We start from the raw sequence: 14,885 nt of genomic DNA, 5'->3' as shown, positions 1-14,885 counted from the left end.
GACCAGGCTGGCCTCGAACTCAGAAATCCGCCTGCCTCTGCCTCCCAAGTGCTAGGATTAAAGGTGTGAGCCACCACAGTCCAGCTGTTTTCCTTCTTCTTGAGTTTCCAAAATCACAATTGCATTGTCTTCAAAGTTACTTCTTAGCTCCAGCACTGTTTAAAAAAGAAGTAGCCTCAAATGGACTGTGAAAGTCACTCTTTCCTCCATGTCGCCTTCTCCTGTCACCTAGGTTTCTCCCACCTTGACGTCATGCTTGTGGAGTGCTATGACCCAAAAGGCGACCAATGGAATATTCTCCAAACTCCCATCCTGGAGGGTCGAAGTGGCCCTGGCTGTGCGGTGCTTGATGACAGCATTTATCTAGTTGGGGGCTACAGCTGGAGTATGGTACGTGTTTGTGTTTCTCCCCTCGTCCTTCTCCTATATGTGCTTGCTTCTGTTTATTTCCTGCAGTATATCATCATGCTGTATGTACCCTTCAGAATGTCAGGTTTATATGCAGTGACACAGCACTGGGACCAGGAGACAGAACTACATGATGCAGTAGACATGGTTGCTAGTCCCCCATCTGTTCGAGAGCAGACATTGCATCTCCAGCTTGCTTCTACATCCATGTACTTGTGATCCTGTGTGGGGAGCTGCAGCTGCCACCATATATATATATATGAAACACCTGGTCTCCGGCCAGAGCAGAGAGCATTGATAAACAAGCCCTTAGTTGGAAAAGCTGAGTGCCTCCAGTTTGTGATGCAAGCTGGCATGATTTCTCATAGCCTATTATGCTTTGCCACGTAGCCGATGCTGATTGGGACCAGGGAAAGTATTTAACCCACAAGGGCTGGGGGCTGGATAATTAGGAGTAAGTATGTAGGGAATAGAAGTAAGTAGATATAGAAGTAAGATGTAAAGATAGAAGTAAAATGTAAGGATAGAAGTAAGATGTAAAGGATAGAAATAAAATAGAAGTAAGATGTATGTAAGAATAGGAGTAAGTAAGATGTAGGGAATAGGAGTAAGTAGGAAATAGGAGTAAGTAAGAAGAAAGTAGAACGATGTAAGAAGTAATGTAAGTAGGAAAATAGAAGTAGTAATATGTAGGTCGTAAGATGTAACTAGTAAGATGTAAGAAGAAGATATAGAAGAATATAAGAGAAGCTAACTAGAGAAGTAAAAATGAAGGTTCCTGAATAAACTGCATGGAGAAGATCTCCTTGTTGGCTCCTTATTTCCACTGGATGGAAAGGTGGTGAGACAATCCTGGTTTTTCTAACTCAAAGCCAAATACAATGATTTTCCATGTGTTCTGTAGAAATTGAATAGGGAAGTAAAAAATTCTGACCAGAATGGGAAAACCATGGAATTTAATTCTTCAATCTCTGTAAATTCTATTTAGGGCATGAGATTAGCTTTTCTCCCAGTCTCATGTAGAAAATTTCCTAGCATAAGCAAAAATTGAAAAGACAGTGGGCCGTCCTTTCCTGATCACCCATGACATCATCCATCAACAGCCTCTTTCTCTTAAGTTTGTTTAAAAAAATGTGAATCTAATTCACAATGTCCTATTTCACCTTAAAGGTCTCAGTATTTATCTTTTTAAAAAGTTATTCACTTATATGAATGTACTATCACTTATCTTACCCAAAGAGTTACAGTAATTGCTTCTTGCCAAATCCAAACCTAAATTTTTCCTATTGTCTTATAATATTATATGTTTTAAATTAGAACATTCAAATCAAGATCTGGTAAGTCTCACAAATATTTGATTATCATGTACCTTAGATGCCCACTGCCAAAAACATTACCTCTGACACTTTTAGTTTTTTGACTTTTTGACAAAATAATCTCACTGTCATCCAGAATACCCCACATTGAGGGAATGACTAATAACCTCCTTGTACTGTCATTAAAATAGTTCTTCAGACTAGATGTTAGTCAGGAGTTGATTAGGCTTTAACTTTCTATTATTTTTTATACTTTTATTTTGTGTTTATGCTATTTTTCTGTAAAAGAAAGAAAGGAGGGAAGGAAGGAGGGAAGGGAGGAAGGAAGGAAGGAAGGAAGGAAGGAAAGAGGGAAAGAAGGAAGGAAGGGAGAGAAAGTAAGTATCTGAAAAATGAGGCTGTGTGCTTAGATTACATATCAGGAGACACCTCAGGCCTAGCTGTCAATTTGATTACTCTCCCAGTGATGCCTATTTTTATATTGCCTTATTTATCACTGTTAGTTTTATAAGATCAGTTTGGAGTTCTAATAACATAAGTTTTATTTATTTTGCATCAAGCAAGATTATGATGTAAGTTTTGAGACACTTTTAAAAGTTAGTTATATAAAGGCAAATATAAGTTGACAGATAAACCTAGATTTTCAGACATGTGCCTGTTGTCTGGAGCAAATTTCTCACTACAAGAGTAGAGATGCATCCAAGCAGACATCAAGAATATACATTCAGAAAATATCATGAGTTTCATTGGGAGATTTTGTTTCCTATGGTTGAATTTGGAAAGGGAAATATTACTCAAGCATTAGCCTTAAAGTTGACAAAGATGCCAAAATTAAAGCAATTGTTCATTTGCTGTGTGGCCTCTTGAAAATAAGTAAATCAATATATGTAGGTGTTTTCAGTCTACTCTTAAAATGCCTTGCTATCTTGGTTCTATTCTCCCCCTTAAAAATATAAAAACAAAGAAATGTTATAACAATCTACTGTCCATTTTACCTCAACTATTTAAATAGAAATATGAATTTGTCTTTATTTTTCTTTAATTTAAACCTACTGGAAAAATTCCTATTTCGGGTCAATTACTTGAAACTCACCATTGAGCATTAGATACTTATTTGAGTTTGATCACTAGTTATCATAAATATACCACAAGGGCCAGACAGGTTGCTTGGTCAGTCAAGTCCTGTTTTACCTGCCTGAAGACCTCAATTTAATCTTCAGAACTCTTACAAAAATGAAATAGCTAGATGTGATGGCTTCTAATTTCAGTGTAAGCATCAGGAAGGTAGATGAGGCCGACACTAGCCTACTTGGCAAGTTCCAAGTCCAGAAGAGATCCTATCTTGAGAAAGAAAGGATGGACATTTGTGAGGAGCAACCTAGAGGTTGTTTTCGGTCCTCCACAAATATGTATGCAAGCATGCTCACACAAGCACGCACGCACACACACACACACACACACACACACACACACACAACTACAAGATTTTGAAGTGTCAATTTCAAATATTTCCACAGAATACAACAGTTGATAGCCCACTGAGTTGATTTATTAAGTTGATTTGAAGTGTCTGAGGCTAAGCAGAGGTCTTCCCAGTATAGCTGTGGAGATTGTCATCGCTGTTCTGCTCTGAATACCCTCCCCTAAGTATTCCCTTCTCTGCCATTCCAGGGTGCCTACAAGTCATCTACAATCTGCTATTGTCCAGAAAAAGGAAGCTGGACAGAACTCGAAGGTGATGTGGCTGAACCCCTGGCAGGCCCAGCCTGTGCAACAGTCATTCTACCAGCCTGTGTACCCTACAACAAATGACAGCAGGAAACCCTGGCATAGTGCCACAAGTAGGATGCAGGGACAGGTGACATGCTGTCCTGCGTGAACCATGCATTCCAATGGTACAACTGCCCAAATCCACCTTTGGTTTCTGATGACTTACAAGTGACCATAGAAGAAAGAGACCTGGTCTTGAGCAGAGAGACTCTTGTTCGCAACTCAGATCACACTCCAATTGCTGCGGTGACAGACTCTTCCATATCAGGCTGGTTTTACTTTCTTCCGCCTTTACACAAACTCACATGGAGCTGAACTTTCAAAAAGGGAAAGATAAACCACAGAAGCCTGGCCCCAGAGACCTAAGATCTGTATTGTGCATTGTTTCCTAACTGCATGTGATAGACTTGGACATTTGGAGAATATTTTGTACATGAATGATTTAAAATCCAACCCACCAAATGGTTACCCTGTATTCCAGAGACTCACTTGATTCTGTATTGGTAAACGCCTGGCTTCTTCACCAACCCCATAGGTAACACAGCAAAGGAAAACCACAGAAGATGGAAGACAGGCACCTGTGTTTCCACACAATCATATTTCCTATTCCTTACAGCTTCCCGTGGGTTGGGGAAACGTAAGCTGTTGGTCTCTTTGGCAATTGTTCTCTGCCAGAGTCTTAACTATGTGTCTTCGGTACTCCTTGAAAATTTAAACTAAGCACATCCTGTTGCTCTTCAGCTCCCAGAAATGTATGCTTCCCCATTTCTTATAGCATTTTAACTAGTGAACCTGAGGACAGTTTGCCTCAAAATAGAAAACCAATGACTCCATCATGGAGTATCACAGGAATTCTGTTGGATAACAATTTGTTCCACATTGAATCCATAATAAAAACTGACAAATCACTTTCAGAAATTCAGGTGCAGGAAGGAAACTTTCTCTCAAGTGCAACCCAATTATCTTTCTGGTTCTTAAAACACATGACTTCCAGCTGACTTCAGTGGTTCAGAGCACTTGCTTCTTAGGTGGAGGTCCTGGGTTTGATTCTCAGCACCCATGTGGCGACTTACAACCATCCATAACTCCAGATCCAGGGCATCCATTGCACCAGGTATGGATGTAGTGCACTTACAAACTTGCAAACAAAACACCTGTACACATGAAATAAAAATAAATAACTCCTTCAAAATAATTATTTAAAAAAATGGACTTGCAAACTCATATAGTACCTGACTGCACACTTCCTCACCTTTGTTTGTCTGGCTCTAGATACCCAATTCTGATTCTTCCTCCATTCACCCCATTGTTTGTTATCACTGGAGATGCCTGGACTTGGTCAAGTGAGCAATTGATTCTTGTTCTTAGGAACTCAACACATAAAAAGATCAGGAGAGCATAATATGGTCTCTTTGTGGCCAATCAGAAAAGCAAAATTAAAAGAAACGTGAATTAGCCTTTCAAGCTCATCTGAGTTTGACCAACGCTGTTAGGCACTTACAAGAACCAATATATATATATATATTTTAATCACAGAAATGTTGCACCCTTCAATAAATGTGATATTAAAAATACCAAGTAGGGGTAGCCACAGGTGAGAACAAACGCCTTCATGGGAAGCTTGCACAAGCATCTCAAGGTGGCTGGGCATACCAGAATCCAATGGTGTTTCTACAGAAAAGTGCAATCTTTGTTGTTTTTGTATTTATTTGTACGTTCAGATCCAAAGGATCCGTTGTAAAAAATATATATGTGAATATATATACATAACCAGTGCAATCAGCTTTCATTTCCTTTTTCTTGAAAACATATGAATATATAGAAAGAAAGACAATAAGAATACGAGAAGTGCCCACTGGCATCCTGGAGAGCATGAACTGTTTCCAAAACCTGATTCTCAGCTGTCACCGTTTCTCCCGAAAGTCGCTGTTTATACAAGGGTATCCACTTTTCCTTAGATTTGTTCCTTGCTTTATTTTTTATCACTAGCCAAATTAAATAAAAACATTTATGAGAACTCTAAAGCTTTCTGTATTTCAGAGAGATGCAAACTTCCAGAGTAAAAAGTGAATAAAAAGTCACAGAGGATGTAAATTTTGTACAGGACTAGAATGTAAATGAAGCTTGCTTGGAAGGGGAAAACTTTAAATAAAACTTTATGTATAAATTCAACCGTCTCTCATAGACCTCTTTATAGAACACATACAGATTGGATTGTTTCAAGGTTTATAATGTATAGATGCCTAAATATTTTTATTGTACATATATGCCTTACAGATCTACTTTACTTCCTCATGGGATGGTAAAGCATAGAGTATAGACAATGTGAAAAATTACAAAATGTTTCTCAAAACCTTTTATGAATGTCTGTGAATGTATTGCTAGAGAGGTTTAACTAAGGAAAGACCTACTTCACATGTGAGTGACACAATCCCATTGACTGGGTCCAAGACTGAATAGAGATAAAAAGGAAAAAATAGGATGCGCACCAGCATCAATGTCCCTCTATTTACTGACTATGAATATAATATAATTAATATGACTTCCCCAATACCATTCTCATCTTGATGGACTGTATGCACTGAAACCATGACCCAACATAACCTTTCTTTGCTGAAGTCAATTTATCAGGTATTTTGTCACAGCAGCGAGACAAATAATTAATGTAGTAGCTCATAGATCTAGAGGTTAAGAAGTCTAATATCAAAGAGGTGACATCTGGCGAAACGCCATCTTGTCCTATCATACATTGAAAGTAAGGACAGTTACACCCACACATCATGATAAGGTTAAGCACCTGATAAGGAGCAAGGTTTGGACTCCTATCAAGACTTGAAGGTCATTCTCTAGCTGCCTCAAAGAAGTGTTTTCTACTAGTCCCTTCATTATCATGGAATTTAATAGGGAACTGTTGGTTTTCCCCACATAAATAGTACATGCTATTAAACGTAATGGACACTTATGATCTACTTGTGGGTCATTTCAGAAAACTACAACCCATCAAAGCGGAGACTTATGATCTCGTTGGCAAGGGCTATAGCGGTGTGAATGAAAAGCTGGGAAGGATAAGAGGGCAGAAAGGAGACTGGTTTTGTGACCTTGGAAGGTTAAGTTTTCTCACTCATAGTTAGTCTTCATGTAAAAGTAATAATCTGTTCCTGAAAACAGATATGAGAACCAGATGTAAAGTACCTTGTAAAATGCATGCACCAACTATCCAATGCAGTGACCAGGCACATGTTTTAGCCTAGCAGGACGGGCACCCTCCTGTGTGCCCTTCAGCCACACAATCATGGTGCCCTTTTCTCTTCTTAGTTCATTGAGCAACATGGATTTTGGCTGTTCCAAAGATACAGCTATGTTCCTCCACATTCTCCCTTACTTGTGACTTTTTTCCACAATGAGCATCATTTAAGGCCCAATATGATCTATAAGATGCCTGTCCTTCAAGGTTCAGTTCAAAGTCTACTTTCAATCAGCCTTTGTGATCACACCACTTATGTGAATGGTATTCATACTACTTTCTTTTAACCAAAGGCTTCTCTGGCTTTCTCTAACCTAGGCTATTTGCAAGGTCTAATAATCTGACCCTTATACTAAATTTGAGGTTCTTTGAATTTAGTGATGAAGCATAACACTGAGCCACAAGATAGTTGCTAAGTAAAAATGAAATCTTAGTAAATTACTAATATGCTTTAATTGTGTAAATGTGGTCAAAAACACGGGGAAGAAATGTAATAACCTTTAATGCACCATCCAAAATAGCTCCTACCTTTTGGAGTCTGAGCTTTCTCTAGGCCTTTTTTATTTATATGTTTATGCAGTTTATAAGAACTAAATATACACTTTTAATATGAATTTTATTTTTTCCAAATTATAATTACATCATTACCCCCTTTTCTTTCCTCCCTCAAACTCCTCTGATGAAACTCTTTGGCTCTCTTTCTCTGAATCATGGTCTCTTTTGCTTTAATTATTGTTACATGTATCATGTATACATGTGTATAAATATATATTACTAAATAATAAATCCATCCTGCTCAGTTCGTATGTTACTCATATGTAGATGATCTCAGGGCTGAACAATTGGTATTGAGTAACTAGTTGGGTGGGTTTTCACTGAAGAAGACTTCTCCCATTCTCAACACTTCCGAGTTACTTAGAGTTCTGTTTTGAGAGTTGAGACCCTGTGAGTATTCCCTTCCATGTTAGCATGTCCATTGCCATTATCCTTGTTCAGATCTTGCCTAGACAGCCATGTTGATCAGACTTCATAGATGTGGTGGTTTAAAGAAAAATGACCCCATATGCTCATAGGGAGTGACACTACTAAGAAGTGTGGCTTTTTAGAAGTAGATGTGGCTTTGTTGAAGGAAGTGTCACTGGAGGTGGGGAGGACGAGCTTTGAAGTCTCAGAAACTCAAGTCAGGCCCAGTAGCTCACTGTCTCTTCCTGCTGCCTGTGCATCCAGATGTAAAACTCTCACCATGTCTTCCTGCATTCCACCATGCTCCCTGCCATTATAATAATTGACTAAACCTCTGAACTGTAAGCCAGTGCTAATTAATTTATAAAAAAAAATTTACTTTCTTTATGAGTTGCTGTGATCATGGTATCTTTTCACAACAGTAAGACCCAAACTAAGACAATAGGTGTAGCATCTATGACATTTCTAAGAGACATGATCTCACAGCTCTTACAATCTTTCTGCCCCCTCTTTTCCAATAATCCCTGAGCCTCAGGTGCAGGAGTTGTGCTCTAAGTCTATCAGTTTGGACTAAGTACTACACAGTCTCTCATTATCTGCATTTTGATGTGTTATGGTTTTCTGAAATGACCCACATCTGTTGCAAAGAGAAGTTTCTTTGGTAAGGGGTAAAACTATATTTATCTGTAGGTATAAGAATAAATATTTATAACATAGTTAAGAATTACACTGTAGGTTCTCTTCTAGAACCCATGACTTCACTATTCCTGAGCAGTTGGCTATGTTTCCAGAGCCAGGTATAGTTCCATCATGTTGAATGGGCTTTAAGTCCAACTAGAGAGGTATTTGTCACCACCAAGGTATGCTTGCTACTACTGCACCCTTACTGTTACCAGGCCATGCTGGTCAGCGTTGTTGTTCACAGGGCCTAAAAGCAGAAATAAGAGTTATTTTGGGTTCTTGACCAGTTTTCCAAGAGACTCCCAAATCACTGCAGGCCATCACTATTCCACCCAGAGGTGGGAGATAAGTCTTATTGCTGAAGATACTATGTCTTTCTAACCCACACCTCAGAGGACTTGAGCCAGATAGGACCAAAAAAACTCCTCCCTGAGGGCTAGCTTTTATAGTACCGGAAGATACCATGCAAACTTCTAAAAAAAAAAATAATAATAATACAGCTCTCCTACTAGCTATGAGCATGCACTTTTATAGCCTAAATTTGGAATTTTGCTACATGACTCCATGCCATGAGGTGGTATGTAGTGCAATTTTAGCAGTTCCCTATTGTACTCTGTGGATGGAGACTAGCAAATTCTGAAGGCTATGGTCATGCTATAGCACTCTGGCATGTTCTTTGTGATTCCCACAAGTTTACTAGGACTGTGGTAGCATTATGCTTGAAAAAGGCACAAGTTCTATTTCTCCAATGACATTGTTCATTTGGCTCATCTCTGACTCTTTTCCTCATTTAACATTTCTGGTGAGACTTGCTACCACCCTTGCCCTGCTTCCAGGCCTCGCCAGAAATGCTGTGGTGAGCTGTTCTTTCCTTGTGAATGAAATTAGACTAAGACCCCACTTGAAGCCAGATGGCATTCATACAGTTCACAGGAAATCCTTTACTTGTCTTACAAGTTTTCCTTAAAAGCTACTCAGACTATTAAAGCCATCTGAAGTGAGATGCCTTATTAAATTAATCTATGTCTCTTTCAGTATGAATGGCCATATTAATCTAACACACAGGAAAGAAAGAAAAGACATTAAAGTCAAAATTCCCTGGGGGATAAATGAGCTACATGAAGTCCAAAACCACGATTGAATCCAGGCCTCTTGCTAGACCACCCTGGGATGGCCATCTTCTCAAATCATTAAAACACTTACTATCTGTACTATTCATATAACATCTAGAATAGACTTCCTTATGTTGATGGTAATATATGTTTTTATACATATATATATATCATACATATATAATTTACACACACACACATATATATGTGTGTGTAATGTGTGTGTGTGTGTGTGTGTGTGTGTGTGTCTTGTTTCAATTAAGCTTTGTGATATAGAACAGGCAAATCCTGAAATATGTTTTCTCACAGACTTTGTGTATAGTACCACAAAATATAAGGAAGTAGCTGAGGTATGAGAATCCTTGTTATAATGGAACCATAGATAGCTCAAAATAGTATATCTATTCAAAATGTTAGCCCTACCTTTTTTAAAACATAAGTGGTGGTTGGATTTTCTCAATTGTGATTGCCACAATTTCTATAACAGTTTTTGATACTAAGTATTTAAGTAGCTTCAATCTAATTGCCTTTGTCAGATGGAATGCTTTTCTACTATTTAATAGTCCTAAAAGCTAGAATTTTAACCCTACTGTGAAATCTCCTTACAGTACACAAAAGGGATAGCACCAGTGGAGTTCTGTTCCCACCCCAGAAAATATTGCTCGAGATGTTCTCTTTATAATGAAGACGGGTCTGAACTTACTCTCTTGGTATTCCCAGTCTTAAGCTGACAGTCTTTTATTTATTCCTTCTGCCCACTCTACACAAATCGTTTTGGTATACACTGTGAAGTATATGACTATGCACAAGTAAGTATAGTGATGGTTCATGTGCATAACAATGTACAAATAAGTGCTGTGGGTGTTCCAGACAGAAAGGGTTTAGAAGAGAGAGGGAAAGGGGTTCATGTGACAGCAGTTCAGAAAATAGGTAAGAAAACATTGATTTTTTTTCTATTAATGTTTGTAAGCTAATCATTAAGAATACATTAAATAAAACAACCAAACCATTTTCCTATATAAAAGCATTAGGGTAAAGATGTATTACTACAATCAACTCCCGGTTAGTGTGTTGAACGGCAGCCTAACTAGTGAAGAAAGCATGAAGGCCAGGAACATGAACTCATGTTCAACAGCAGGCTAATGGTAATATAAGGCCTCGCTAGGGAATTATAAGAATAAATTGGAATTAAGTTTATTAAAAATTTTCATAAGTACAGCATTCCAATGTGAGCTAATGTTTTAATCTCTAAGGTCATTTTCCAGTTTTGTTCCCAAGTTGATCAATCTTGTTTCAAGACAGAGACTAAAGATACACAGAAAGGAAAGCAGAAGCCTGGTAGTTATCACAGAGAGATCGAGTGATAAAATGCAATCCTAGGGAGCCTTGACTGTGCAGCCAATCTTCTCAAAAGAAACCTGGAGCTTGGAGCTACAGAGTTCTGCAAGAATATGGAGACCTACGCCAAAAACCTCCAGAAAGCAGAAGAGAGAAAATGACAGTGCCAACTACACTCTAAGTGAAGCTGCTCAGTGCTTTGAGACGTGAGAATCTGAAACTGGAAATATTGCTTGGTGGACCAGCACCAGCACAACCAACCAAACAACCAACCAAACAACCAAGCAACCAAACAAACAAACAAACAAACACAATTGTGTATAGTTCAAAGCCCTATGAGTAGGGGAAATAAAAGATAGAGTTAAATATTTCTGAAGGGGGAAATCTGAAGTATATTTGAGGGCTGAGGATAATGGTCAAGTTCAGCCAAAAGCCTAAGGACTTACTCTCAGGATAGGCTCGATCCAAACACAGGCTGAGTGAACCTAACAGACTCAGCCCTTGATAAAACATGAAATTAGGTGCTTGTTTCTTCACTCGACCTGCATAAGAGGAAGTTAAAATGAAAAATGCCAAAGCATTGCATTTAGCCAAAATGTATTGAAATTTAGAAAAATTACTTTCATGACTTAGAACTAACAGAATAAAACAGGAAACAGAAAAAGACTCACTTCTAATATGGACTTTGAAGTAGAGAAGTAGATACAAGTGATAAATACATTAGTAAAATACTTGAAAAGTTAACAAAATAACAATGTAGAATTGTGCCATAGCATTAGAATCTACTTTTTAAAACAATTAGGATTCTACAATTAGGATGTCCTATCTTAAACTGTCAGTAGAAGAGCCGGAATTAGCTACTTTCCTTGTTGCTACATTGAAATGCCTGGCAAAAGCCAGTACATGGAAGAAGGTCGATCTGAGCTTAGAGCCTGAGGTAGGAAAGTAGTGAAGCAGTTTAAGACCACACCGCAGCCATAGGCAGGAAGCAGAAAAAAAATCAATGTTGGTGCTTAGCTTACTTTCTCTTTTGTCTTCAGTCTAGGACCTCAGCCTTCTGAATGGTGCCATCCATACTCAGGGTAAGTACTCACACTTCAAGTAATCTAATCTAGAAACAACCTCACAGGTATGCCCAGAGGTATGTCTCCTGAATGAATCTACATCATGTCAAGCTGACAGCCAAGATTAGCGGTTATCAACAATATCAAGGACAAATTAGATCCAGCAAAGAGATAGCAAGCTGGAACGGAGACAAATAAAAAATAAAAATAAAAATTGATGTAAAGAGAGAAAAATGAATAGTTATGTGTATTAAAGTGAAAGATACTTATGAAATCTGCTCAAAATGCATCACTGTACTTTTAGAGAGAAGAGAGGCAATAGGGAAGTAGTGTTTCACTCTTAGCCCAAGCCAAATGCCAAGAAACAATAGCAAAGAGGTACTCTTCAAAAGGCAAGGGTGTGCCAAAGCTAATAAAGGATGTCAAGACTGGTTAAGGAAGCTCAAGGCAGGATAAGGACTAAGCCACCTAGCACTGTCCTACAAAGCAGTGTGTTAAAAGTAGTTAAATGCCCAAAAACAGAAGAAATGAGCCTTAAAAAATAGGAAAGGGGTTGGGGGAAAACCACAGTATTGTCAAAGGAGAAACAATGTGGTTTTTAACTTAGTTCTTGAAGGAAGTAATGAAAGCCAGACATTTCAGGATAATATGAAAGGGCTAAAGAAAAAGAGAAGCCATCTCAGAATTCTATGTCTGGTGAAAAATAAAAGACAGAGAAGGAAAAGCTAAAAGGCTTCACTAGCAGCTGCTCTACACTCAAATGAACAGCAAAGGGGAATTTCATACTAACCAAAATGATCACAGAGGGAAGAGAGCACCTAGGAATGAAGGACAGCAGAAGAAACACTGAACATGTGACCAAAACTGAGCTTGGGATCTACAATTATGAGGTTTTCCTGATGCTTAAAACACATCAACAACTAAAATGTCTGAATCATCCAAAAGCCAGAAAGGGCAATAAATGGTAGATAGATTTCTGGAAACACTAAACTACTGATATGCTAAGTTTCAAGAAAAAGGCTAAAGTAATAATTCGTAATGTCTAAGATATACGTTGTGGTTTCTAGGCTCGTCATTAACAGAATAATAACATGCAAAATTAGTAAATGAATAATTAAAATGGAAAATTTTAATTAGTTTATAAGAAAAAAGAAAGAAGATAAAAGAAAATAGAAAAAACTTAAATAAGAAGAAAGTGGTAAGAGAGAAGTGAACACACAAACACAATACTAATTTCATTAAAGAGAAATGGATTAAATTTTGCAAGAGTTTTTTTAAAAAAAAAAAAAAACTCCTCTGCTGCTCACAGGAGAGTGACATGGCAAACACAGTGATGTACTCATGCCATCAGCAGAGCATGAAGTCAAGATGTGGTTAACCAAGAAAACAAAAGAAATTAAACATCTCACAGCAAAACCAAAAGAAGAGAGTCACATACAGAGTACCACCTCCAACATCAAAATAACAGGAACTAACAATCATTGGTCGTTAATATCTCTCTACATCAATGGGAGACTTCAACATTCCACTCTCACCAATGGATAGATCAGCAAAACACAAAATAAACAGAGAAACAATGAAACTAGCAAATGTTATGAACCACGGACATGTGCTCCACTATGTTCATAGCACCTTTATCCATTATAACCAGAAACTGAAAACAACCCAGATGTCCCTTCAACCAAAGAATGGATGTAGAAAATGTGGTTCATTTATACAATGAAATACTATTCAGCTATTAAAAACAAGATTACAAATTTTTCAGTCAAATGGGTGAAACTGGAAAATATCATCTTGAGTGAGGTAACTCAGACTCACAAGGACATGCATGATATGTACTCACTGATAAATAGATATTAGGCATAAAGTACAGAACACCAATGATACACCCCACAGACCTAAAGAAGTTAAACAAGGAGGAAGGCCCATGCAAGGATGCTTGAATCTCACTTAGAAGTGGAAACAAAATATTCATAGGAGGCAGAGGGAGAGAGGGAAGTGGGTCAGAGGGGTAGTAGGGGAATGAGGAGATCAGGACCAGGTTTAAACAGAGACAGAAGAGAGGTTCAGAGGGCCAGGAGAATGAATCTGCACCTGCTAGAGATGGAGGATTGAGGAGAATCTCTAGGAAGTCCCAGAATCCTGGGATGGTGGAGGTTCCCAGGAATCAATGCAGGTGATCTTAGCCAAGAAGCCTAAAAATAGGGACAAGGAACCTGAAGAGGTCACCTCCTGTAGTAAGGCAGGACCTGCAGTGGAGGGATAATGACACCAACCACCCACAAAACTTTTTACTCCAAATTTGTCCTGTATAAAAGAAATGCAGGGACAAAGATGGAACAGAGACTGAGGGAATGACCAACCAATAACCAGCCCAACTTGAGACCCATCCCATTAGCAAGCATCAGTCCCTGACACTATTAATGATACTTTGTTATGCTCGCCGACAGAAGCCTAGCATAACTGTCCTCTGAGAGGCTCTACCCAGCAGCTCACTGAAACAGATGTAGACACAGCCAAACATTGGACAGAGGTCAGAGACAATTATGGAAAAGTTAGGATAAGGATTGAAGGCCCTGAAGGGGATAGGAATCTCACAGGAAGAACAACAGAACCAACTAACCTGGGCTCTTGAAAGCTCTCAGAGACTGAGCCACTAACCAAAGAGCCTGCATGGGCTTGATGGAGGTCCCCTGGCACATAGGTAGCAGATATGCAGCTCAGTCTCCACGTGGGCCCCTAATAACTGGAGTGGAGACTCTCCTTAAACTGTAGCATGACTGTGGGATCTCGTCCTCTTGTTTGGCCTCAGTAGAAGAGGATGCACCTATTCCTGCAGGAACTTGATGCACCAGGGTTAGAGGTTGGCAGGATACCCAGGGGTGGCCTACCTTCTCAGAGGGGAAGATAGGGGGAATAGAGTAAAGGACTCTGTGAGGGGGACGAGGAGGAATGGAAAGAAAGAAAGAAAGAAAGAAAGAAAGAAAGA

General features: G+C 38.7%; 1 protein-coding gene across 4 annotated transcripts in view; it reads left to right on the top strand.

The window, feature by feature from the left end:
* Klhl14 (kelch like family member 14) overlaps window positions 1–5,666 on the top strand; it is a 133,523-nt gene extending 127,857 nt beyond the window's left edge. For all 4 annotated transcript variants that reach the window (XM_031365071.1, XM_031365068.1, XM_031365069.1 and 1 more), the window contains exons 8-9: window positions 233–390; window positions 3,396–5,666. In XM_031365071.1, coding sequence (XP_031220931.1) covers window positions 233–390; window positions 3,396–3,536 — 299 coding nt within the window. In that variant the 3' untranslated portion in view covers window positions 3,537–5,666. The remainder of the gene's footprint in view (window positions 1–232; window positions 391–3,395) is intronic.
* Window positions 5,667–14,885: the final 9,219 nt, after the last annotated feature.

This window comes from Mastomys coucha, unplaced genomic scaffold, assembly GCF_008632895.1.
Source record: "Mastomys coucha isolate ucsf_1 unplaced genomic scaffold, UCSF_Mcou_1 pScaffold13, whole genome shotgun sequence".
Taxonomy (NCBI): domain Eukaryota; kingdom Metazoa; phylum Chordata; class Mammalia; order Rodentia; family Muridae; genus Mastomys; species Mastomys coucha.
The sequence above is the reverse complement of the archived record's forward strand: the minus strand, read 5'-3'. Positions and strand labels throughout refer to the sequence as shown.